The sequence below is a fragment of the Heptranchias perlo genome, chromosome 4 (genome assembly GCF_035084215.1).
Source record: "Heptranchias perlo isolate sHepPer1 chromosome 4, sHepPer1.hap1, whole genome shotgun sequence".
Lineage (NCBI taxonomy): Eukaryota > Metazoa > Chordata > Chondrichthyes > Hexanchiformes > Hexanchidae > Heptranchias > Heptranchias perlo.
In genome coordinates, this window is record NC_090328.1 from 78,769,079 (window position 1) to 78,792,741 (window position 23,663).

The 23,663-nt window shown below is 42.3% G+C and overlaps 1 protein-coding gene across 5 annotated transcripts in view; it reads left to right on the forward strand.

The window, feature by feature from the left end:
- Positions 1–23,663, forward strand: part of ercc6l2 (excision repair cross-complementation group 6-like 2) — a 104,431-nt gene that overhangs the window by 42,307 nt on the left and 38,461 nt on the right. For all 5 annotated transcript variants that reach the window (XM_067983198.1, XM_067983196.1, XM_067983195.1 and 2 more), the window contains one exon: positions 13,823–13,894. In XM_067983198.1, the coding sequence (XP_067839299.1) occupies positions 13,823–13,894 (72 nt within the window). The remainder of the gene's footprint in view (positions 1–13,822; positions 13,895–23,663) is intronic.

The window sequence follows — 23,663 nt, forward strand, 5'->3', positions numbered from 1 at the left end:
CTTGAGAGTCAGATTATTGGCAGGTCCACATCTGTACACATTCTGGGAAGCCTGGGCCTACTGTAAACAGAGCAACACAGGAGCACCCCCTGGGCATCTGGCTGATTATTTAGAGTAGAGAGTTCCAAGAAGACATTGAGTAAAGTCCTAGCTTTAGAAATATTCAGATAAGACGAGCTCTGTGCAGACCCATTCCAACAAGCATTTATTGATTATTTTTCCACTGAATGACTTTATTGAACTCCTGATGTGTTCCCTAAATCCCCATAGAAACATGCAGTGTGGGCTTAAAGTAAAGAGTGTTTTTTTACACTAGCCTATCCAACTTTCCCAGAATGTGCTTCCATGCACTTGTTAAAAACATGGTGAATAAAGTTTGATAAAAACTAGATGGTTGTTCCCTGCAGTTTTTTTCCGGATCCAATTTTCCTGTATGGTTGACAGGAAAAGGACTTTATTACATGGTTTCAGTTCTTAAAAACAGATACTTTGAGTAGACTGATAGCTGGCAATTAAAGATGATTGTATATTTTAGTCAAATGTAAAAAATATGATTTGCAGATAATCAGATTTAAAATGAAACAAAAATGCACATCGGAAAAAGAGGAGAAATATTTAGATTTTAAGCTGACATTCTGTGCTTTTGGAATATCACCAGAGCCGTGAACTACCTAGTTAGTAAATTGGGAAAAATAAAGTTTTAAGTGCATGGGAAGGGCAGGTGAACTCTTGTGTCAGCCATTACTCCTTGCATTTAGAAACCAAAGGTCACAATAACTCTACAGAATAAAGATTAAAATCACTGATTTGCTATCAAAAGTGACAAGTAAATGCAGTTCTGGTGCCTTAATTGTAATCTCCAACAAGATGAATCCCACAGCTAAGCACTAAACTAAATTTCTTCTTTCTTCTCAAAAGCTGGGTTTAAGAATAGTAGTGAGAATCAAGATATCTAGTTCAGCTTGGTTATATGAGGCCGCATGGCACAGCTGAGACACCTAGCAATTTTGAATGCTGTCAGCAGCTGTAAAGAGGGAAACTTTTCCACATTGCTATTCCACACTGGTGTTGTTAAAAATATATTTTTAAAAAATCATTTAACATGGTTCATTGTAACAGTGACTATACTTCAAAGGTACTTCATTTGGCCATCAAGCACTTTGAGATAACCCAAGGATGTGAAACGTGCTATAGAAATGCAAGTTCTTTCTTTTCCATCCTCTTCCCTCCCTTCCTCCCTACACTGGTCCATCCCTATAGTGGTCCATCCGCTAAAGGGCAGTCAGACTTCTGCTAGTAGGCAGACAGAATAGGTTTCAATGCACCTTACAACAGACATGATTAGATTTTGGGGCACTGTATTGGCTTCAGGTTTCCTATTGGACTGACACTGCACATTTCCACCACTCAGCTACCTATTGGTTGGGTTGCTGCACAGGGCAACAGTTCAATTTTGCAGCTATCTCTAAGGATTGCTGTACTAAGTTTAAGGGTGTAAATCTGCCTTGAAAATCTTGAATAACATTGACACAGGCTGAAAATTATATTGCATCCCCTTCGGCAGGCAAGTTTTTACAAAGCTTTTGCTGCACCACTCAGTGGAAGAAAAGAAAACTGGAGGACAATTCACCCTGAGTAATGTCCATGTACTATCTAGCAGTTGACTCAATAGCAAGAGCATTATTGAGCAGTCCATCTTGTGATGGAGGAAAAACTAGGAGTAATTCTGCACAAGAATGCAGCTCCTGTTGGACAGTTATTGAGCTACATTAATGAGTGTAGCTATCTGTGATGGGGACTTTTCATTATTCTCAGCTTTGTGGCCAATAGTGCAAATGGAACATAGGAATGGGCTTTTAATAAAAACACTTCTACTCTGTTTGTAATATTATTATCCTGCCCAGCCAAAGACCGAGGGGCATTTTTCACATTATTAACCCGACCCTTTGGACACAGAGGGCCAGAATTTGCTAGTAAAATAACAGCGAGTTTAATATGCTCGCCATTATTAATATGTAAATCGTCCAGCAACTTGCTGCATTTGCACATTAATTGCCAATTAAACTCGCCGCAGAAATTTAGGGCTAGTACTTAACAGCATAAGTACCTTTTTAATGATGAGATTTATGTTCCTGCAATGTCAATCAACCTCTCCGATCCAGAAAGGAAACAATTGAAACTGTGGAGTCTCATTCTTGTATGTAGGAAATTGTTGTTAGAGATTATTTTAAATTTTTTACTTTTTTCTTTCTGTCCCTTTTTTTCTCTCAATCAAATCTTTCTTTCTCTCTCTATTTCACTTTCAGTATCGGATTTCTGACTCTAATTCATCTGATTTCCTTCTCAGTTGTTCCTCTATTTGTTTCCAAATCCTTAAATCTCATTGGTTAAGGAGAGTAAGAAAAGTATTATTCAAGCTTTCTGTATAATATTGTAAACCTTGTTTGGGAAAAACACTAGGCTCCATTTCACCCCCAAGATCGGGTGGGTTGGGGGCGCAGACAAAATCAATGTTTTTGGGAGTGGGCAGACATCCCGGCTGGAACCCCGCCCATTTTTGAATTAGGCTCAGGCAAATCTGTGTGCGTGCACACAGCAGTCACCAGGAAGTCCCGCCCCTACTTAAATCCGGGCCGATACTTAAAGAGGCAATGTACCTTATTGAAGTACTTATGGTACTTTATATTTTGTGCATTGCACACTTAAAATGATTTTAACGTTACCTGGGAGGCTTTCCCACGGCTTCCAATTCATGCTTGGTGAAAGCAGGTGGGAAAGGCCGAGTCAATGAAAAATACACTAAATAAAATCACATTTTTTATTGTAAAAAAAAATAAATAAACATACCTTAAAACCGATGTCGCCTGAAAACCCCCCCCACCTTCAATGTCTCCCCTCCCCTCCAATGTCAAGCGAGGCTGGACCTCTCAACTCAAGACCTTCGAAAGTGCACTTCGAGGTCTTGGGCAGTGATCCACTTTGTCAGGTTGTATTCACCTTACTAGCGTGTTTAATTGTACTCTTGTATTTTAACATCTTTGTTACTTATTAGAACTTCTTAATAAAGCCATTAAACTTTGGAACAAACCACATTACAGCCTTTTTGCTTAAAGACTCGAACCGTAAAACATATTACTTACATATTGGCAGCCCACATAACAAAGATGTTAAAATACAAGAGTACAATTAAACACGCTAGTAAGGTGAATACAACCTGACAAAGTGGATCACTGTGCAAGACCTCGAAGTGCACTTTCGAAGGTCTTGAGTTGAGCGGTCCAGCCTCACTCCGCGAATGTTCTAATCAATATGAGGAAGCTCCCAACTTTATGTATGTTTTAGAAACAATTAGCTGTACATGGGCTTCCCATCAATAATCCTCTCTGACTCATGGGGTTGCCATCGGTCTTACTCCCTTATACACACATCTGATTTTACCACCCCCCTCATGATTAGTTGCCTCCGAGATATCAATAACTCTTATCTTTGTCTAAAGCATCTCACACTACTACCAAAGTATGGATAACTCCCTTTACCCATGTTATGAACAGGAAATGAGCATGACACCAGATGCTCATTACTCAAAGAGGCCCTCTCTTGCACAAGGTTATAAAAAGCTTGTTTTGCATAGACAGAAGGTCTTTGTTTGCAGGGAAAACTGACATAATGTGTTTCCCTAAGAAGGTTTACAGTATTATACAGAAAGCTTGTATAATGCTTTTCTTACAAGAAGATGGACTATTGGACCTGTCGTTCACTAGTGTCCCAGATTCCCCGTTGACCTCGCCGTGCCATTATCAGCTCGCATTTCCAGCAAATTTTCAAACTGAAGGGTGAGGGAAAGTATCTAACTCCGGGAAAATCTGGGCCATTATAACTCACCACAGAATGGCTGCAAAACACTTTGAAGTTTGAACTTCAAGTCCGCCTGAGTCTTTGGATACAGACACAGAACTCTAAGTTATTACTGTTCAACAAGAACAGCAGCATTGAAAAAGAATGTTATAATAAATATGACAAAGCAATCAACAATAACAACTTACATTTATATAGTGCCTTTAACACAGTAAAATGTCCAAAAGACACTTCACTCTTTTGGGTGCGAACAGAGTAGGAGGGAAAATTAGGGGAGATAACAAAAGTGTGGTCAAGAGCTAGGTTTTAAGGAGGCTTTTGAAGCAGGAGAGAGACATAGCAATGCGGAGGGGTTTAGGGAGGTCCAGCATTTGGGGTAAAGATGGCTGAAAGCTCTACTACTGATAGTGGTAAACAATTTTACAACACCAAGTTATAGTCCAGCAATTTTATTTTAAATTCACAAGTTTTCGGAGGCTTCCTCCTTCCTCAGGTGAATGTTGGAAATGAAATCCTTGAAATGAAATCGCATTTATAAATCACAGAACAATGCTTGGTAGCATTGTTCTGTGATTTATAAAAGCGATTTCATTTCGAGGATTTAATTGATAGTGGAGTTTAGGGAGGAGGAAAACACACAGTAGACCATAGTTGGACGAATAAAGGGCATGAAGCAGGACATTAAGAACATAAGAAATAGGAGCAGGAGTAGGCCAATCGGCCCCTCGAGCCTGCTCCGCCATTCAATAAGATCATGGCTGACATTGAGTTGGAGGGGCGGTAGGATGGAGTGCAATGATGGAAGGAGTTGTACTATAAATGTGTTTTTGTAAAGGTGAGCCAGGAAATGATGATAAATAATGGGGGTAATTTTCATTTTCAGCAGGGGTGGAAAACTGGCAGCAACAGATCTGCCACCCTTTATACACTTCGCCCAATTTTCCTTTCTTTTCATTCATACCTTGAATTCCATCTGCCACTTTTTCCCCATTCTGCCATCTTAACAATTATCCCCCTTGCAGCTTCCTTTGGTCCTCAGAATTATTTACAATGCCTCCTGTTTTAATATGGTCTGCAAATGTGGCCACCACTCCCCCTAGCCCTATATCCAAATCATTGATGTACACAGTGACCAGCAGCACTCCTAAAACAGAACCCGTGGGACACTCCTACCCACTTCCAACCACAATGAAGTACATTAGGTCCTTCTGCAATGCTTGTAATGATTTTAACCCTCATTAAATAACATCATAGCCTAGTAACACTATACCAATAAGCAAGGCCACATGATTTGAGAGAAACTGCTGAATTCGCCACATCCCTTCCAAAATATGTCTGAAATCTGAAGTTGAGTTTGATTTCAGTGTAGGTTCCAATTTATGAATCTGCTTCAATTTCTGCTGGGAAGCCAAAGTTTTCCACTTTTTGTTGAAGTTATAAGCATTGATTTCCCTATGTAAAACTGCCGTGGCAATCTCTCAAGTTACATCGAAACTATAGAACAGAAACAGGCCATTCGGCCCAACTGGTCTATGCCGACATTTATGCACCACACGAGCCTCCTCCCTCCCTACTTCATCTAACCCTATCAAGAGACCCTACTATTCCTTTCTCCCTCATGTGCTTATCTAGCTTTCCCATAAAAACATCTATGCTATTTGCCTTAACTACTTCTTGTGATAGTGCGTTCTATATACTGACCACTCTTTGAATTCCCTATTGGATTTATTAGCAACTATTTTATATTTATGACCTCCAGTTTTAGACTCCCCCACAAGTGAAAACATTTTCTCTATGTCTACCCTATCAAACCCTTAAATCTTAAAGACCTCTATCAGGTCACCCCTCAGCCTTCTCTTTTCTAGAGAAAAGAGCCCCAGCCTGTTGGGCCTATTCTGATAAGGATATCCTCTCAGTTCTGGTATCATCCTTGTGAATCTTTTTTGCACCTTCTCCAGTGCCTCTATATCATTTCTATAATATGTAGATTAGAAATTTGCACAATACTCCAAGTGTGGTCTAACCAAGGTTCTATACAAGTTTAACATAGCTTCTTTGCTTTTCAATTCTATCCCTCTAGAAATGAACCCTTGTGCTTGATTTGCCTTTTCTATGGCCTTATTAACCAGCGTTGTTTGTGTATCTGTACCCCTAAATCCCTTTGCAGCTCTATCCCGTTTAGACTCTTATTATCCAAGCAGTATGTGGCCTTCTCATTTTTTCTACCAAAATGTACTATCTCACACTTATCTATATTGAAATTCATTTGCCAATTACATGCCCATTCTGCAAGTTTATTAATGTCCTCTTGCATTCTGTCCTTTGAAAGTTTAAGTAAGCAAAGATTAACCTGTAGGAATGAGAGCAGTCACATAATTGACTGTGAACCTGGGGTGGTCACTGACAAAGGAGACACTGAAGTGCCTTCTGCTTCATTTCCTAGGACATCTAGACAACAAACAAGCTTCTGATCTGATATATCAATAGAACCACTTGTACAAGCCCACACTGCAGCATATAATAAATCAGGAATAAAACTTTAAACCTGGAATAAGGTTTTTGAAGGCAAGAGCACAACGTGTACTACAATGATATTACCCTAAAGCTAAGGATTGACCAGGGCCAGGTCTTACACCCATGATGTAGGAAATGAGATGCATGTCCTGTTTTTCAGTTGTCACAAATTTTGGTAACATTTTTATGTTGACATTTACAATTGACACGGCCTCGACATTTATAATAGGAATTTACCATGTAAACATGTACCTGTCACTGGTGTGGCTGCAGGCCTTCGTCCGCTGGTGGCGTTATGGTGCCTTTTCACTCCCATCTTCCATGTTCCCCCACTCTATTCCTTGGCCTACTGATTGGTCAGCAAGATATCTGACTTTCCACTACAAATGAGAATTAATACATACCTGCCTTAGAATTCCCTCCTTGATCTGGTAAAAAGCAAATTTCTCTGTAGTAGCCCATGAGCAAGCAGGGGGTTGAGGCAGTAAGATGTGGCTTGCACATCTCATTGAAAAGTTCTTAGATTAGATTTTGAGCAAATTTAGATATTGAGTCGCCCTCAAAAATTCAAAGATGGTTGAAGTGACCATTATTATCCAAATCAGACACTTGTTCCTTGAGGGTAGTGACCCACAAAACATTATCACAGGTCTGTTACTCAGCCTCCTCTACCCACTCATCAATTCTTTGTGCAGCTGATTTCAGGCTGTTAAGTTCTTGTCCAGTGCAACTTACTTTCCGAAAGGATGGTTGTTGAAGTAGTAAGCTGAGGATCTGAGGAAGAGGTGGAACTCCGCAGTTTGAGAGATGGCAGTAATTTACATGGCACCAGATTTTGAAGCAGATGTTGAGGGGAGTAACTTTAGCAAGGATTGACTCGACTTTTTGATATGGGCTGTGATTTAGAAAAAAAAACCAAATTGAGATGAAGCAGGTGTTAAAAACAGAAGTGAATACCTCCTTAATGAGAGAGCTTCACAGCATTACAGCCATCTTGGGCGATGCCATCATTGGCCCTGTTATAAAGTTTTTTAAGCACAAAGGGATGGTGGAGAACATTTCAGTTCTCAAGGAGACATTGGGCTCAATTTTAAAAGCAAGGGACGGAGGGGGGGGGGGGGGTGCGGGGGGGCAAAGAAAATCGTGTTTTTTTGGAGCGGGCAGAAATCCCGGCTCCAACATGCTGAAGAACACGCACGACCCAGAGTCATCTGAGTGCGCGCACCGTTCCCAAACCCGGAAGTCCCGGCGGCTTTAATTGCGGTGTTTAAAGCACTAAATCACCTAGTTGAAGTAGTTTAAAAATGAATAAATGCAATTTACAACGAAGGCAAGTGATTGCAACGCTGCCTCAACGTGTTTCTCGTGCTGTGTGAAACACGCCATGGGAAACGAGTCGTGTTTCAGCCGGCAGCCATTTGGACATTTCAATCCCTGCTTGACGGATGGGGATAAAAGGTGAGTTGTTGCAGCAGGGCACTCAGTTGTCTCAGACAAACTTTTGGCTGGGATATCTTTGTGTTTAGACTGAAAATTCTTGGTTTCCACTCAGAATTGTTCTGTTTACACATATTTACCAACTTTTCGAATCCCCTCAAACTGACACCATCAGGATGGGGGGCACGATAGCTGCATTCAACAGTACATCCGAGGATGAGGAATATCACCATCCTCGCTAGGCACGGCGTGCACTTCCGCCACTTGGAGCTCCATAACACAATGCTGCACCACAGGCCCCTGCACAAGAGCACAGAGGGGGACAATAGAGAGAGTGACGTCGCAGGATGCACTACCCTCGTCAGAGGGTCTACAGACCGAAGCTCAGCTTCCTGGACCTCTCTGAGGAGCAGTGCATTATGGAGGCTGAGAATGAGTCGCCAGGTGGTCGCAGACATCTGCAGCCTCCTTCATGCCGAGCTGCTCCGGGCTGGGCCTGGTGGCATCTCATTACCCATCGCAGTTAAAGTGACCACTGCCCACAACTTCTTTGCCTCCGGATCATTCCAGGGTCCTACCGGTGACATTGTTGGGGTCTCTGAGTCGTCTGCACACATGTGCATAAGACAGGTCACCAATGGCTTATTTTGCAGGGCCTCGCAATATGTCAACTTCCCCATGGACGACCTCAGCCAGACGGAGTGGGATTCCACTCTGTGGCTGGCTTCCCACAGGTACAGGGTGTAACCGATTGCACGCGTATATAGGAACATAGGAGCAGGAGTAGGCCATTCAGCCCCTCGTGCCTGCTCCGCCATTTGATAAGGTCATGGCTGATCTGTGATCTAACTCCATATACCTGCCTTTGGCCCATATCCCTTAATATCTTTGGTTGCCAAAAAGCTATCTATCTCAGATTTAAATTTAGCAATTGAGCTAGTATCAATTGCCATTTGCGGAAGAGAGTTCCAAACTTCTACAACCCTTTGTGTGTAGAAATGTTTTCCAATCTTGCTCCTGAAAGGTCTGGCTCTAATTTTTAAACTGTGCCCTCTACTCCTAAAATCCCCAACCAGCGGAAATAGTTTCTCTCTATCCACCCTATCCGTTCCCCTTAATATCTTATAAACTTCGATCAGATCACCCCTTAACCTTCGAAACTCTAGAGAATACAACCCCAATTTGTGTAATGTCTCCTCGTAACTTAACCCTTGAAGTCCGGGTATCATTCTAGTAAACCTACGCTGCACTCCCTCCAAGGCCAATATGTCCTTCCGAAGGTGCGGTGCCTAGAACTGCTCACAGTACTCCAGGTGCGGTCTAACCAGGGTTTTGTATAGCTGCAGCATAACTTCTGCCCCTTTGTACTCTAGTCCTCTAGATATAAAGGCCAGCATTCCATATAGCAATCCAAGCACCTCCACATGAGCCAGGACTGTTCATCAACAGAAAGTGTTATCACTCCATCAACGCTCATCTCGTTTGTGACCACCGCAAAAGATTTCTTCATGTGTGCGCCAGATTCCCTGGCAGCTGCCACGATTTGTTCATTCTGAGGGAATCCAATATCCCGGCCCTCTTTCACGCACCGAACAGCCTTAAGGGCTGGCTCCTCAGGGCAAGGGATACCCCCTGCACACGTGGCTGATGACACCTCTGAGGAACCCCATCAGCAAGCAACAGCGCCGATACAACGACAGCCACATCGCCACCAGATCTATAATTGAACATGCATTAGGGCAGCTGAAGATGCAATTTCAGTGCCTCGATCGTTCTGGGGGAGCACTTCAACACGCACCAGGGAAAGAGTGGGTCACACTATAGTAATGTGTCATGTCCTGCACAACATGACGCAACAGGGAGAGGTACCGGTTGAGGAGGCTCCATGCCCTCATCCACATCTGCCATGAACATTGAGCAGGAGGAGGAGGACGAACGCATGGGCAGAGCAGCGGTTCACCTGGCTGCTCGTGAGGCCATGGAGTCACTCATATGTGAACAGTTCTTGTAAGATCAGAAAGTGAGAAGAGTCCAGTCCTCTCACCACCTGGAAAGACCAGCGCCCCCACCAGCCCCCCCACCTCCTGCATAAAACAGTCCTACAACTACACATAGAACATACACCCACCGTAAAGTGACCCACTAGGTAGCATCAATTGTCGCCGTTCATGATGAAGCACATGAAAGGGCACTATCACAAAAGCCAGTCAAGAATGGGCAAGACGTGGCAGTAGTGGTGAGAATGATAACATTTAATGTGACTTCAACAAAAACCAAATATAAATGGAAAACATGACAGTCTGTCAGATACCCTTGTACATCCCCTTTGTGATCACAAATCCTTAGTCTTTCTCTTCCTACCACTTCTACGTGGTGCATCCCCTGTGGCTGAAGCAGAGGTAGTGGCAGGTTGCTCATGTCCATGGCCAGACTGCTTAGATGCTTTCGGCCTACGCCCTCTGGATTTTGGAACCCGTGAGAGCCTCTCCAAAGACTGCTCCACCTGCACCTGTGCAGGGGCAGACTCGGCCACCTGGAGAGGAGGCAGCATTGTGGGTACTGGTTGAGAGGGGGGCAATGGTTGAGACGTGGGAGCGCTTTGAGTGGTGTCCCCACTTCCATGTCCCCTTTCGCCATCATCCCTCTCCTGGACCAGGCCCATATCACTCTTACCACCCTGCTGGAAAACAGTTTGGAGGATATGTATGATGCCTTGTAAGCCCAGTTGCAAAGTTTCTGTCTGCCTGTTTAAGGCAGCAGAATGTTGTTCCCCGTGAGTCTGAACAGCTGTTGTCAGGGCCTGAATGGACTCATTTGTGAGCCGTGCTTGAAGCTCAACGGGGCTAGCTGCTCTCCATCACAGACATTCCAGCACTTACCAGCGACACTATCTCAGACATTTCAGCAGTTACCTGCGACACAATCTCTGACAGTTGCTCACATCCTTGTGACACTATCTCAGAGATTCCCTCCTGTACCTGTGCCACCATTCCACTAATGCAGGAGTTGGACTCCACCATCCTCTGCGCTATTGTGGAGAGTGTGCGTGGCACCTGTTCCAGTACCTCGCAAGTATGCTGCTGTCCATTGATCATTCTCCTTTTAAAGGATGGCCTGCGGAGTTCAGCATCTGCGTCCAGCTGTGCAGAGCCTGGAGAGGAGTGCGCCCACCGACGCGGACTCTCCACAGCTACCCCTGCCACCAGTGTCTGCTCCTGCTTACTTGTATGTGGTGACTCACCAGGTGCCAACCCAACTAACTGACTATTAAGACCCACCGAGGTGTGAGTATCTGCGCAGGTGGATGGCTCGCTATGATGTGACGGTGCACCCTCAAATGCCGGGAGCTCCTCTGAGGAATTGCCCTCTTTCGTCACTGCGATCATTGAAGGGCCTGTAAGAGAACAGAAGGCAATATTAAGCATCATTACAGATGTGTCATGTTGCGATGAGCATACTGAGGTGTTCAACATGCCAAGCATTCTTAACATCAATTCATGTTGTGTGTGATGAATGTTAAAGTTGTGTCACCAGACGTTTGTGGGATGCCAGTCTCGGCGACCCCGATGGACAGGCACACGAGAGTGCGGCTGATTTCTAGGGCCTTCTCCTCCGCCCCTGTAAGGATCACTATTTGTTGTGGCCTCACTCCAGTCCTTGCCCTCTCACGTGCATTTTGCACTCACTTCTCCTAGAAGGGGAGAAAGTACAGACGTGTGAGTAGACAAAGTCAACATGGGTTTATGAAAGGGAAATCATGTTTGACAAACCTATTGGAGTTTTTTGAGGATGTAACTGGTAGAATAGATAAGGGAGAACCAGTGGATGTGGTTTATTTGGATTTTCAGAAGGCCTTTGATAAAATCCCACATAAGAGGTTAGTGTGCAAAATTAAAGCACATGGGATTGGTGGTAATATACTGGCATGGACTGAAAATTGGTTTACAGACAGGAAACAGAGAGTAGGAATAAATGGGTCTTTTTCAGGATGGCAGGCAGTAACTAGTGGGGTACCACAGGGATCAGTGCTTGGGCCCCAGCTATTCACAATATATATCAATGATTTGGATGAGGGAACCAAATGTAATATTTCCAAGTTTGCTGATGACACAAAACTAGGTGGGATCGTGAGATGTGAGGAGGATGCAAAGAGGCTTCAAGGCGATTTAGACAAGTTGAGTGAGTGGGCAAATACATGGCAGATGCAGTATAACATGGATAAATGTGAAGTTATCCACTTCGGAAGGAAAAACAGAAAGGCAGAGTATTGTTTAAATGGTGATAGATTGGGAAATGTTGATGTACAAAGGGACCTGGGTGTCCTTGTACACCAGTCACTGAAAGTAAACATGCAGGTGCAGCAAGCAGTTAGGAAGGCAAATGGTATGTTGGCCTTCATTGCAAGAGGATTTGAGTACAGGAGCAAGGATGTCTTACTGCAGTTATACAGGGTCTTGGTGAGACCACATCTGGAGTATTGTGTGCAGTTTTGGTCTCCTTACCTAAGAAAGGATATACTTGGCATAGAGGGAGAGCAGCGAAGGTTCACCAGACTGACTCCTGGGATGGCAGGACTGTTGTATGAGGAGAGATTGGGTCGACTCGGTCTGTATTCACTCGAGTTTAGAAGAAAGAGAGGTGATCTTATTGAAACATGTAAAATTCTGACAGGGCTAGACAGACTGGATGCAGGGAGGAGGTTTCCCCTGGCTGGGGGTCCAGAACGAGGGGTCACAGTTTCAGGATACGGGGTAGGACATTTAGGACTGAGATGAGGAGAAATTTCTTCACTCAGAGGGTGGTGAACCTGTGGAATTCTCCTCCACAGAACCTTGTGGAGGCCAACTCACTGAATATATTTAAGATGGAGCTAGATAGATTTCTAGACACAAAAGGCATCAAGGGGTATGGGGAGAGAGCAGGAATATAGTATTGAGATAGAGGATCAGCCATGATCATATTGAATGGCGGAGCAGGCTCGAATGGCCTACTCCTGCTTCTATTTTCTATGTTTCTATGATGTGGTAGTGGTGGGGTCACAAATGGGGAGGTGAGGAAGTGAAGGTAAGTTGAGGATGAGCCTTAAATGGGTGTGAGGAGTGATGTGATGGAGTAGTCTTGGCAGTGCAGAATGAGTTGGGTTGAGGGGGGGATGGTGATGTGCATCATAGAATGCAGGAGAATCAGTAAGTGTACCTCACTTTTGCTGACCTAGTTAGGTCATTGAAACGCTTCCTACACTGGACCCAAGTGTGGGATATGTTGCTCCTCCTGATGACCTCCTCTGCCACCTCGAGCCAGGCCTTCTTGGCGGCAGAGGCAGGGCACTTCCTCCTGTCAGCCGGGTAAAATAGTTCCCTCCTCCTCCTCACCCCGGCCAGTAGCACTTGAAGTGAGGCATCGCTGAATCTTGGAGCAGCCTTGCCCCTGTGCTGCTTCATTGGGTCTTCTTGCTCTTTGCTCCAGCAAAATCTATTGGAGCAATGACCCTTTGAATCCAGACGCTCCAGCTGATAGCCTGTCATACAGGTGCGCAGTCCGCCCACTGCGCAGCTTTCAGACGGCAAACCCGGAAACAAGATTAATGGCCACCAATTAAGTCGTTAGTCGGGTTTACTGTGCGCCCATTGACCCCCCCTCCCCCGTTGCCATCCCGCTACCCTTTTAAAATCGAGCCCATTGTCTTCCAGATCCTTCCACCAGAGTACACTGAACTGACTAGCCTGACTATCATCTTCAGAGCTTCCTCTATAAGTGGACAAGGAACTTTGTTCCCTTGTAATCATATGCATGATAGTACTTTATCAAACCCCTAACATATGCAATTAGGTCTGGTGTTTCTTTAGCTGCTTACGTGAATATAATTATTTTTTAAAATTGCTTTACACTTCAGTCCACCTTCCCAATTTCCTCTCTATCTCATTCATTACAGAAATTTTCACAATAACGGCACAGTACCTATTGTGAGCTGCAAATCAGAATGCTGAAATATCAATGTCACCGTCTGTGCTTTCAGGTTCTTCAGCGGCTTTTGGACCACTGTAGAAGAAACCAGGACAAAATCTTGCTCTTCTCCCTCTCTACCAAGGTGCGTAACCATGTTCAAATATGGTTTGCCGACGAATGAAGCAAAAACATTTTGTATGAGTGTACAGAAAAAACCTGAGATACTCTGGTTGGGATTCATATACAAGCTAACCATTTGTGAGTCACCTTGCACTTTTGGCAGGAAGAAGTTTTAAAATACTTGTTTAATGGGATCTCCCCCTCGCACTGACTGAAAACCCTTTTAATTCCACAATTACAGGGAGGATGCACAACAGGGATGGTGATTTATGAAAAATAAACCATGGAGTGGTTGTGCGAGTTACATCTGGAGTGGTTTATTTTTTCATAAACTCCCAACGTCTAGAATCTACATTCTGCCAATTATGGCATTGTTATCAAAATTCTGTAAATTTTTAAAAGCTTTTTGAGGTTAATTACTATTTTAGTGACCTGCTGAATGCTAAGACAGATATAGTGCTGAGGAGTGTTATCGGGCCGTACTGATTTTTAAAAAATGGCTGTTGCCCAGTCTTAGAAAATATAGACAACTACTTGCAGTATCCTTTGGGGTACTTTTAACCCCTACGGATGGGTGGGCTGGGGGTGGGTTGGTAGTAAAAATTGTTGAAATCTTCAGCGTGACCGCATCCCGGCTCCAACGCGCCCACGTCCAGGTTTAACCCAGGCGCATTAGGATGCGTCTCGTCCCCACTTAAAGCCGGCAGGCCGATACTTAAAGGGGCAATGTACCTCACTGTGATAGTTGAGGCACTTAATTTTTTGTGTATTAGAAATGTAAAACAAATGTAACCTTACCTGTTCGGGTTTCCCATCGCTTCTGACTCAGTTCAGATGAAAGTGGGCGAGAAGGGCTGGATCCATGAGATGAGTGCCTTTATTGAATTGCTTGTGGGCCAGGATGAGCAGGAGTGCTTCATTCAGGCCCAACAGGCTCACCTGGCGTGACAGGACCCCCGTGATCATCTGACCCCCCCCCCAACCGATGATGAATTCCACCTCCACCCCCCCCAACCCCCGATTTCTTCCATGGCCCACGATCTCTCTTTCCCTCCCTCCCTCCTCTCCAATTAGCGGCTCCTTTCCTTCCGATAGACAGCCTGCCTGTCAGTCTGACTGCCTGCCGCGTGGGAAACCCTGAAGCACAAATACTGCAGAACCTCCTGGTTCCCCAAGCAAATATCCACGCACGGGCTGGGTTCCCGGCTCCAAGCTCAAATCATGCCCCTTGTATTTGAATTGCTTCATATTTTCCATCCTTTTTGTTAGCCCCTAAAAGGACTATTTCATATAGCCTGGAATTGCACATTGAGTGAAGTAGAATAATTTTGGTGGAATGTCAAATTTATGCAGTCCCATTTGGTTCAATAGTATGGTTATGTGACCAGATGAAAGAAGCAAATGTGTATGATTTACTACGGAAAATGATGGTGCAAAATTAGTTCTATTCTTGGTGCCACTGTGGGTGGGAGAAAATGTTCCATTTAACAGCACAAAGTAAAGACACGCTACAGCAACTTGAAAAGTTAATTAAATGCAGGGTGGTTGAAACAGATTGTCTGTCATTGTCAAGGCCAAAAAGCTTATAATACTTGTTCATGAGTCACCATCTTCAAGTTCCCACTTCTGTGAAGTAAGTCGAGCAAAGCAGTATGAAATGGAGACATTTCCAGATTCACCTTTTGGCCAAATCTCTCAGAATTTTGCACTGCTATTTACATTTTGCATCAAAGTTGGCATGTGGTAGCAGCAGTCCAAACTCTTTGGTTCCGGTGTAGGTTACACCCAGCCTCTGCGTCTTGGGTTTCTGAAGTGCAGACTGCTTCTAATGTTTGTCCTCATCACCCATGTTGAGTGTAGTGAGTCAAAGCTAGACCTTTTTGATGTATGCACTGGGAGAGATCCACTCTTCCTGATGTGCTGGTGACGAATAGCTTGGGGCTACCCGTCGTCAAGTCATCATATTTCAACAGCAAGCAGTTCTTTTAAAATTAGAGCTGCACCAAGCCCTACTAAGCATAATTGTGTGCAGCACCAAATGCTTAAATATGACCTCCCTAAACTCCACTTAACTGGCATGTATCTGATACAATTAGGCAAGTTGTGAGCTTGCACTGCCGAGTACAAGGTACATCCCAACCCAGTGCACAGAAACTGAATAGTCTTTGTCATTGGTAACACTGGAGACTATTCCAGTCCCAAAGTTCTCATCACAGGTCATGCTATACCTAAAAACTGTTCAGGAAGGACAATAGTCTGACTATTGTCTGCTGGACTCCCAGTATCTCTTTCAAAGAAAAGAGCTGTGGAAGTAACTTCCCTCCAAGCACCATTTTTATTTTTATTCCTGTTTGTCATTACATCCGCTTTGCATCAAAATTCATGATTGTGTACAAGGCTTGACTAGGGTTAGTAAGTGGAGATTCCAGCAGCTGGTACTCCCTGATGGGGACAAAAAGGCACAAGTCTCAGAAGAAGTCTTGCAAACAGATGGGAGCCTCATTATTCTGTGCAAAGCCACATCCTTTGACATCTTTCAGACTCCGATGCCAATTTCCTCCTCACCAGCAAGGCTTCTGTTCAATGTACAGGGCAGGAAACGGCCAGGTTTAACATAGGTTAAAGGGAATCACCGGGGACAGTTCTGGGAATATTATTAATTTATACATTTTGGTAGTTTTGAGCCTTCAAGTTCACCTGAATTGCCCTCCATGCTCCTTCTGAAAAGTCCTCAGCCTCTTAAGTTATACCCTCCGTCACTTCCCTACCTCTGATCCGTCCAGCCCTCCCCTTTAAGGTGCTGTTACAGGCTCATGCTCAGTGTCTGCCTCGCCAAGTTTCCTGCCCTCCCAAGATGGCAAGCTGCCTATCAGTGCTGAAATTATATGGGAAGCTCGCCAGCTACATTAAAATGAGGCCAACCATCAAAATGGTTCAGGCCTCTCCTTGACAACGTTTGGTGGGCATTGCGTATGCTCTACCCACTGCCTGCCCATTGGACGTCATAGACCAAAAATCAGGCCTTTCACCTCTTCATAAACTCCTAGCTGCAAGATTTTTAATCCAGTTTCCACAAACTGATACATGCTCCTTTTGAAACGACGAGTGATGTCTGCAGCATTGATAGTGGATAAAAAGTAAAAGATTTAGTATTCAGGACTGATGTGATCCCACATTTCTCTCATGAACTGCGCCCCCTCCCCTGCTCACATTTTGTCTGGGCTATGTTGCCAAGCTTTGGCATCTTTGTCATCTGTGTGATATTGATGGAGAGCTTGTACCATAGGTATTTCTCACAGTTGTATTGCTTAGAGTACCAGGCACACTCCATTTCTATACTCCTGGGCCTGCTCCAAATACAGAGAATCAGGCCACAGTTCCTAGCTCAGGTAGTAAGTATGCATCTGATATCCAGATTGAGATTCTGACCCTTCTGACTCACCAGTTGGTAGCTGGACTGGTGCAGGGGTGTAACTGCCATGGTGCCCCCAAGGACCCTGGCCTGCTGCAGTCAAATCACATAGCTGTGGCGTGGTTCATGTGCAAATTGTCCATGTGTCCACTTGCTGGCACTAATTCATTTCCTATCTGGCATGCATCACAGGACCACCCTCCAGTTCTTTATTTTAAAAATATTACCTCACTTGTATTTTTCTTTATATTTTAATGATTCCCTCTTCTTTCCTCTTTTTATTTTTCCTGTTTCCTTACTTTTCTCCTCTCTTCCCCTTCTTCTGCCTCCTTTTGTATTTTGTCTTTACCTTCTCTCTTTGTTTTCTTTCTTCTTGCTACCTTCACCTCATCTGGGTATTTTGCTGTTTTGTTTTCCTTCTTCCCAGCAATCACATCCCCAACCCCATCCCCTCCCCTGGGTTTATGTCATTGGTTTCACTCTGCTTGGCCTGTTCTCACTTTCCCCATGCATCTGCTGCAAGCTCTGCTGACATTTGCAGACCTCTCTTCCAACTCACACCTAGAGTCCTTTTTAATCTGATTATTTGCAGGACTCAAAGTACAAAAAGGGGTGCTTGAAAAAACTTAGCAGAGCAGGTGGATGGTGAAGGGGAGGCCACAGTCTGAAGCTAGGAAGGCGAGTTCCAGAATGGGGCTATAGACAGGAGCCAGGACCTGATTGAACCTGTTGCTGCTAGAAGTTTGGTGCAGGTTTGTCATCTGGTCCCAGCTGATCAGACAGACCAATCAGATTGACATCCACATGCTTACCATAGACCAATTAGATATCAGTCAGCACCAACGGATGGAAATTATATATATCTTTGGGCCGCTATGTACATTAATATAGTGGTTGAATATTTGACCTTTAAAAGTAAAAGTTTCATTTGTGACTTAAGTTGAGTTGGTTTACTTTTATTTTGATTTAACCACTGAATTTGTGTTTTTAATCTATCTCCTTATAATGGATGAGTTTCTTGAATTGGTAATCACATGATCTATTTCAGTTTTAAATTTGTGGTTTATAGAGAACTTTAATTAATGTTATTTCAGTGCTATTATTAACTTTAATATGGAGAAAAGTTATTTGACTTTTAATTGAAGATGGTTTAATATTACCTTGTGACCCCTTTATTTCAGGTTATAATTAATTTCCTTAAAAATCATTGCTCAGTATTACTTAAATTGGTATAAGTTCAGACTGCAGTATTTCACTCTGAATTTAATGAGCTGTAATATTTTTCTTATGAAACTGGTGAGTTTTCCATTTCTTTCACAATGCCAAAGTTGAGTATCAATTTATATGTTTCATATATATTAAGTTATAAACATGTTTTAAGTTAAATTATTTCCTTTCTTGGAAGTTTAAAATTTGAGTTTTGGGGGGAGTACTGGAAGTTTATTTTTAGCAATCACTTCTTATGGTCACATCTTAAGACCCATCTGGGCCCTACTAAACACCGTCAGAAGATGGCCAACTTTCTAGACTATACTAATCGCTGAGGTGCTGAAGTACTTTGAAGAAACAACACAGAGTCTGGAGGCCAAAATAGAAATGAATGTAAATAATACAAATTAAAAATGTTGTATTTAGGGTATGGAGAGCCTAGACATGAGCCCTGAAGCTGAAGAACGAGGCCCGGGGCTGGAAATATGAGATGAGGAGCTGGTTGAGCATGCCTATTTACTGGGAGCCCGGTTCTGGCACCTGATTGGTTCCTGCAGAGGTGACAGACCAATCAGACTCACTGTTACGTGCTTAATACTGACCATACTCAAGCAGAGTTTCACCACATGCAAATGTAATAAAATAGAGAGAGATAATCCAGAGAGAGCTTTAAATAAAATGGACATCCTTGGCACCGAATGCAATCAGTACTTTAGTGTCAACCGTAAAGATTAGGGATATTCACTGTATTTATTAATGACTCAGATGACGGATAGAGAGCCACATATCCAAGTTTGTCAATGACACAAAGATAGCCAGCATTGTAAGCAGTGTAGATAGAAGTATAAAATCACAGAGAGATATTAATAGATTAAGTGAATGGGCAAAACTGTGGCAAATGGATTTCAGTATAGGCAAGTGTGAGGTCATCCACTTTGGACCTAAAAAGGATAGATCAGGGTACTTTCTAAATGGTGAAAAGCTCAAAACAGTGGAGGTCCAAAGAGACTTAGAGACCCATATACAAAGATCATTAAAATGTCATAGACAGGTACAGAAAATAATCAAAAAGGCTAATGGAATGCTGGCCGTTTTATCTAGAGGACGAGAATACAAGGGGGTAGAAGTTATGCTACAGCTGGAAAGACCTGGTTAGACCACACCTGGAGTAAGTACTGTGTTCAGTTCTGGGCACCGCACCTTAGGAAGGATATACTGGCCATGGAGGGAGTGCAGCGTAGTTTTACTAGAATGATACCCGGACTCCAAGGGTTAAATTATGAGGTGAGATTACAAAAACTAGGGTTGTTGCCCCTAGAATTTAGAAGATTAAGGGGTGATTTGATCGAAGTTTTCAAGATATTATGGAGAACTGATAGGGTAGAGAGAAACTATTTCCGCTGGTTGGGGAGTCTAGGACTAGGGGACATAGCCTAAAAATTAGAGCCAGGACTTTCAGGAATGAAGTTAGGAAACACTTCTACATGCAAAAGGTGGTAGAAGTTTGGAACTCTCTTTTGCAAACAGCAGTTGATGCTAGCTCAATTGTTAATTTTAAATCTGAGATTGATAGATTTTTGTTAACCAAAAGTATTAAGTGACATGGGGCTACATCAGGTATATGGAGTTTGGTCACAGATCAGCCATGATCTCATTGAATGGCGGAACAGACTCGAAGGGCTAAATGGCCTACTCCTGTTCCTATATTCCTAAAAACAGAAAATGCTGGAAACACTCAGGCAGCATCTGTGGATAAAGGTTAGGGAACTGGATGCGTCAGTCGCAGAAGATCCTTAAGATTCCAACCTCATTTTCTGCCTAAGATTATGTCTGGATTCCATCAGCTAAATAAATCATTGTGTAAACCACATTTGCTTCACATTTCATTGAAATATACGTGGGGCCATATAGGGCTCTCTATTGATGTTAGACAAAAATTGAGTCAACTGCGTCCTTTTGGGGAAGTCGGCAATTAAACAGAGACCTGATGGTTGACAAAGCTGGCTCCACCAGCTGGCAGGAAGAACTATCCCTCTTAAGTAGACTGTTCTGTCAAAATAATAACTTCTCTAGATTTTGTTTCAAATATTGCATTAGAGGACATTCCAAGTGCAGTCAAGTAATCTTCAGGATTTCCCCAAACCTTACGTTAGCTTTGTAGAGTTGTTTTAGCCTCAGCCATTGTTTCTAAACCAATAAATTGTCAAAAATTAAAGAATATTGTTCACAATTCACCTGAGTAAGGATTTGCACAGTAGTGGTGTATATCATGCTGCTACTATTCTTTCTCGTCTTGTTAAACTACAGAATCAAGCCTGTGATCAGTTAGTTTAATTTTGGTTGCTATCTTGAACAGACCATGTCATTTTTTTGTTTTCCTACTGAAGCTATTGCATCAATCCAGACTAAGAAAGGTTGTATCAAACAGTCCTGCCTCATCAGAAAATCTTGTAGATTTATAATATTTAGAAGAGCCCACCAAAAAGACTAGTGTTGTAAATGTTTTTCTTTGTGTATATTTATTTTGAACATTACAAGGAAAATAAAAATAGATCTAAAATCTAAGCTTTGTCCCACTACATTTCAGAAAAGGAATGTTTACTACAGTTTGAGAGAGTACGGTCACTGTATCCCTCAAAGTTTAGTTTGTGCTTAAAGAGGAGCTTTTGTGAGTAAACGATTACAATTGTAGGAGGAAAAAAACATGGTGTGTAAAAGCTTCTGATTTTTGACCCCAGCTAATACTTGCTCCAATTAAATAAAATGGCAGCTAGGAGAATTGGATCAGAAAATCTAACCTTAAAATCCCAGTGTAAACTAGGGATCTGTAAAGTTACTACAGATGAATTTCTGCGGGGGTTCTCCCGCTCATCTGACATAACTTCGGCGGAAGAGTAACAGAAACTCCGGAAAAACAGCAAAAACGCCATTTACGTCATTTTTCCGGGCTTTCCACAGATTTTCTACCGAAGTTGCAGTGGGCAATCAGGAGAACCCCATGAAAATTGGCCCCCAGTATTTTTAGCAAAAAAATATTTGTTGGCATAGGTAAGTATTTTGTTAATTTATGATGTCCACTTACACTCAACCTTTGCTTTAGTATTAAACATCTGTATTTGATTTATACATTATAAAAATATAGCTTTCACTGAGCAAAGCATAGTAGTTAAACGGAAAGGTGATTTCTTTTTTGTTTTTTTTAAAGAGGGTCCAGGGCTTTTTGCAATCTAATTTTTCAGTTCAAAGTAAATGAGGTAGATGCAGGTGCAAGTGTAAACTTAGTGGTGATTTAGTAGCAATAGCTCCAAATTTCCCTGGTGTGAAATCTCTCTCAGAAGTTGCATTATATGAAGCTGGGAACAACTTGGCAGACATAGCTTGAAGAATTTATATTGGGATTTTGAGGTTGGACTTTCTGGTTTGACCCATAATTTACCATTGTAAATAAGGCTTTAGTGGCTGATTACTGTGAACAATTCTTAAAAGTTCTGATTTGGGATGTTGTATCATATACATCTGCATAAGTTTTTAATGTGAAATGAAATTGGGGCATTATCTCTATAGTAAAAACTCTATTCAGCAACATAATGCAATTTGTACTTGTCAATGAATTCTTGCCTGAGAATCCATAAAATATAAATGCTGTATATTGCACCAAATTTGGTCAATCAAAATTGCCTTTTCTTTCCAGTGTTGTGAGAACATATTTTTGCAAAAAAGTAGTTATACTTAAGAAACAGATTATTTAAAAATTGTTGGGTGAAGTACTGGAGGATTAGTAGCAAGGGCCAGTGTTTGTAAGGAAGAACATTGAAGGGGAGAAAAACTTACTTTTTTGAATGAAAATTATCCACAATAACTGCCAGTTTGCTTTTTTAAACGTGGATTTATTTTAGACATTTGGCTATCCAATCGTCTCTTTGAATAATTTTATTTTAAATCAATCCCAGTTACACTTCTCAAAAGCAAAGTTATTTTTTAAAGAGATAACTTATACTTCCTGAGTATTTATTTCAGCAACTCCTGATATTACATAGACTGTCAGGCTTCCAATATCTATATTTTATTGCATTTCATAGCCAACAAACTGGGACGAGATTTCAGTCTGCAGGTTAAAATTCCGTCTTATATAGGAGTTTTATATGAATCCATTACATTGAATTACATACAATCTACAGCATAAAAACAGGCCATTCGGCCCAACTGGTCTATGCCGCTGTTTATATTCCACACGAGCCCCCTCCACTCACTCTAATTACCTCATCCCACACTGCCCTCGTATCCCTCTCTTCCCTTCTCTCTCATGTATGCTTCAAGCCCCCTCTTAATGCATCAATGCGATCTGCTTCAACCATTCCATGTGGCAGCGGGTTCCATATTCTCACCACTCTCTGTGTAAAGAAATTCCTCCTAAATTCTTTATTTGATCTTCTGGTGGATAACTTATATTTATGCCCCCTTGTTTGGACTCACCCACAAGTGGAAACAGTTTCTCCACATCCATCCTATCAAACCCCTTCCCTGTCATTAATTCTCAGGCTTTGTATCTCCAGTTACAACTTGACAACTGGTCCATGCAAAGTGATCCTAGTTTGAAGGGAAACATATTTCCCAGTGACCGTTTTCCAAATCAGTCCATGCCCCAACGTGATTTATGGATTAAGTAAAATGCAAGCTTTACAAAGTAATTTGCTTGGTTGTGGCAAGCTTCATAGCTGATATTATATTCATCATAAGGATTTCAGCTCCGGAAAGTTTCTTGTTTATTCTTTTAACATTGTGGTTGCGATTTTTATTTTCTTTTAAGGTTTGCCGTATTCCCTCTGACTCCATTTCTTCAGTTAAAAGCTATCCATTTGACTATTCCCAATACAGGTATCATATGGTTTGCAACAGAAAAAAGCATGCCAGGAATAATTTTAACCCTCCCCGATGTGTGAAATTGTCCCATTTTTATTCCAAGGATGTCTGATGATGTCTTGCAAATGGCTCACATCAAGGAGAAAGTTTAAACTTTAAAACACACCTGAATCAATTATTTTCTAATTTATGTTTTTTACAAATGCAGCAGATTCAAGAGTAAGTGTATTTATTACACTTAATTTCTTTTCTTCTTGTGTGCTGTTTAAGTATATTCTGACTACTAAATAATAATGTTTTCAAACATAAT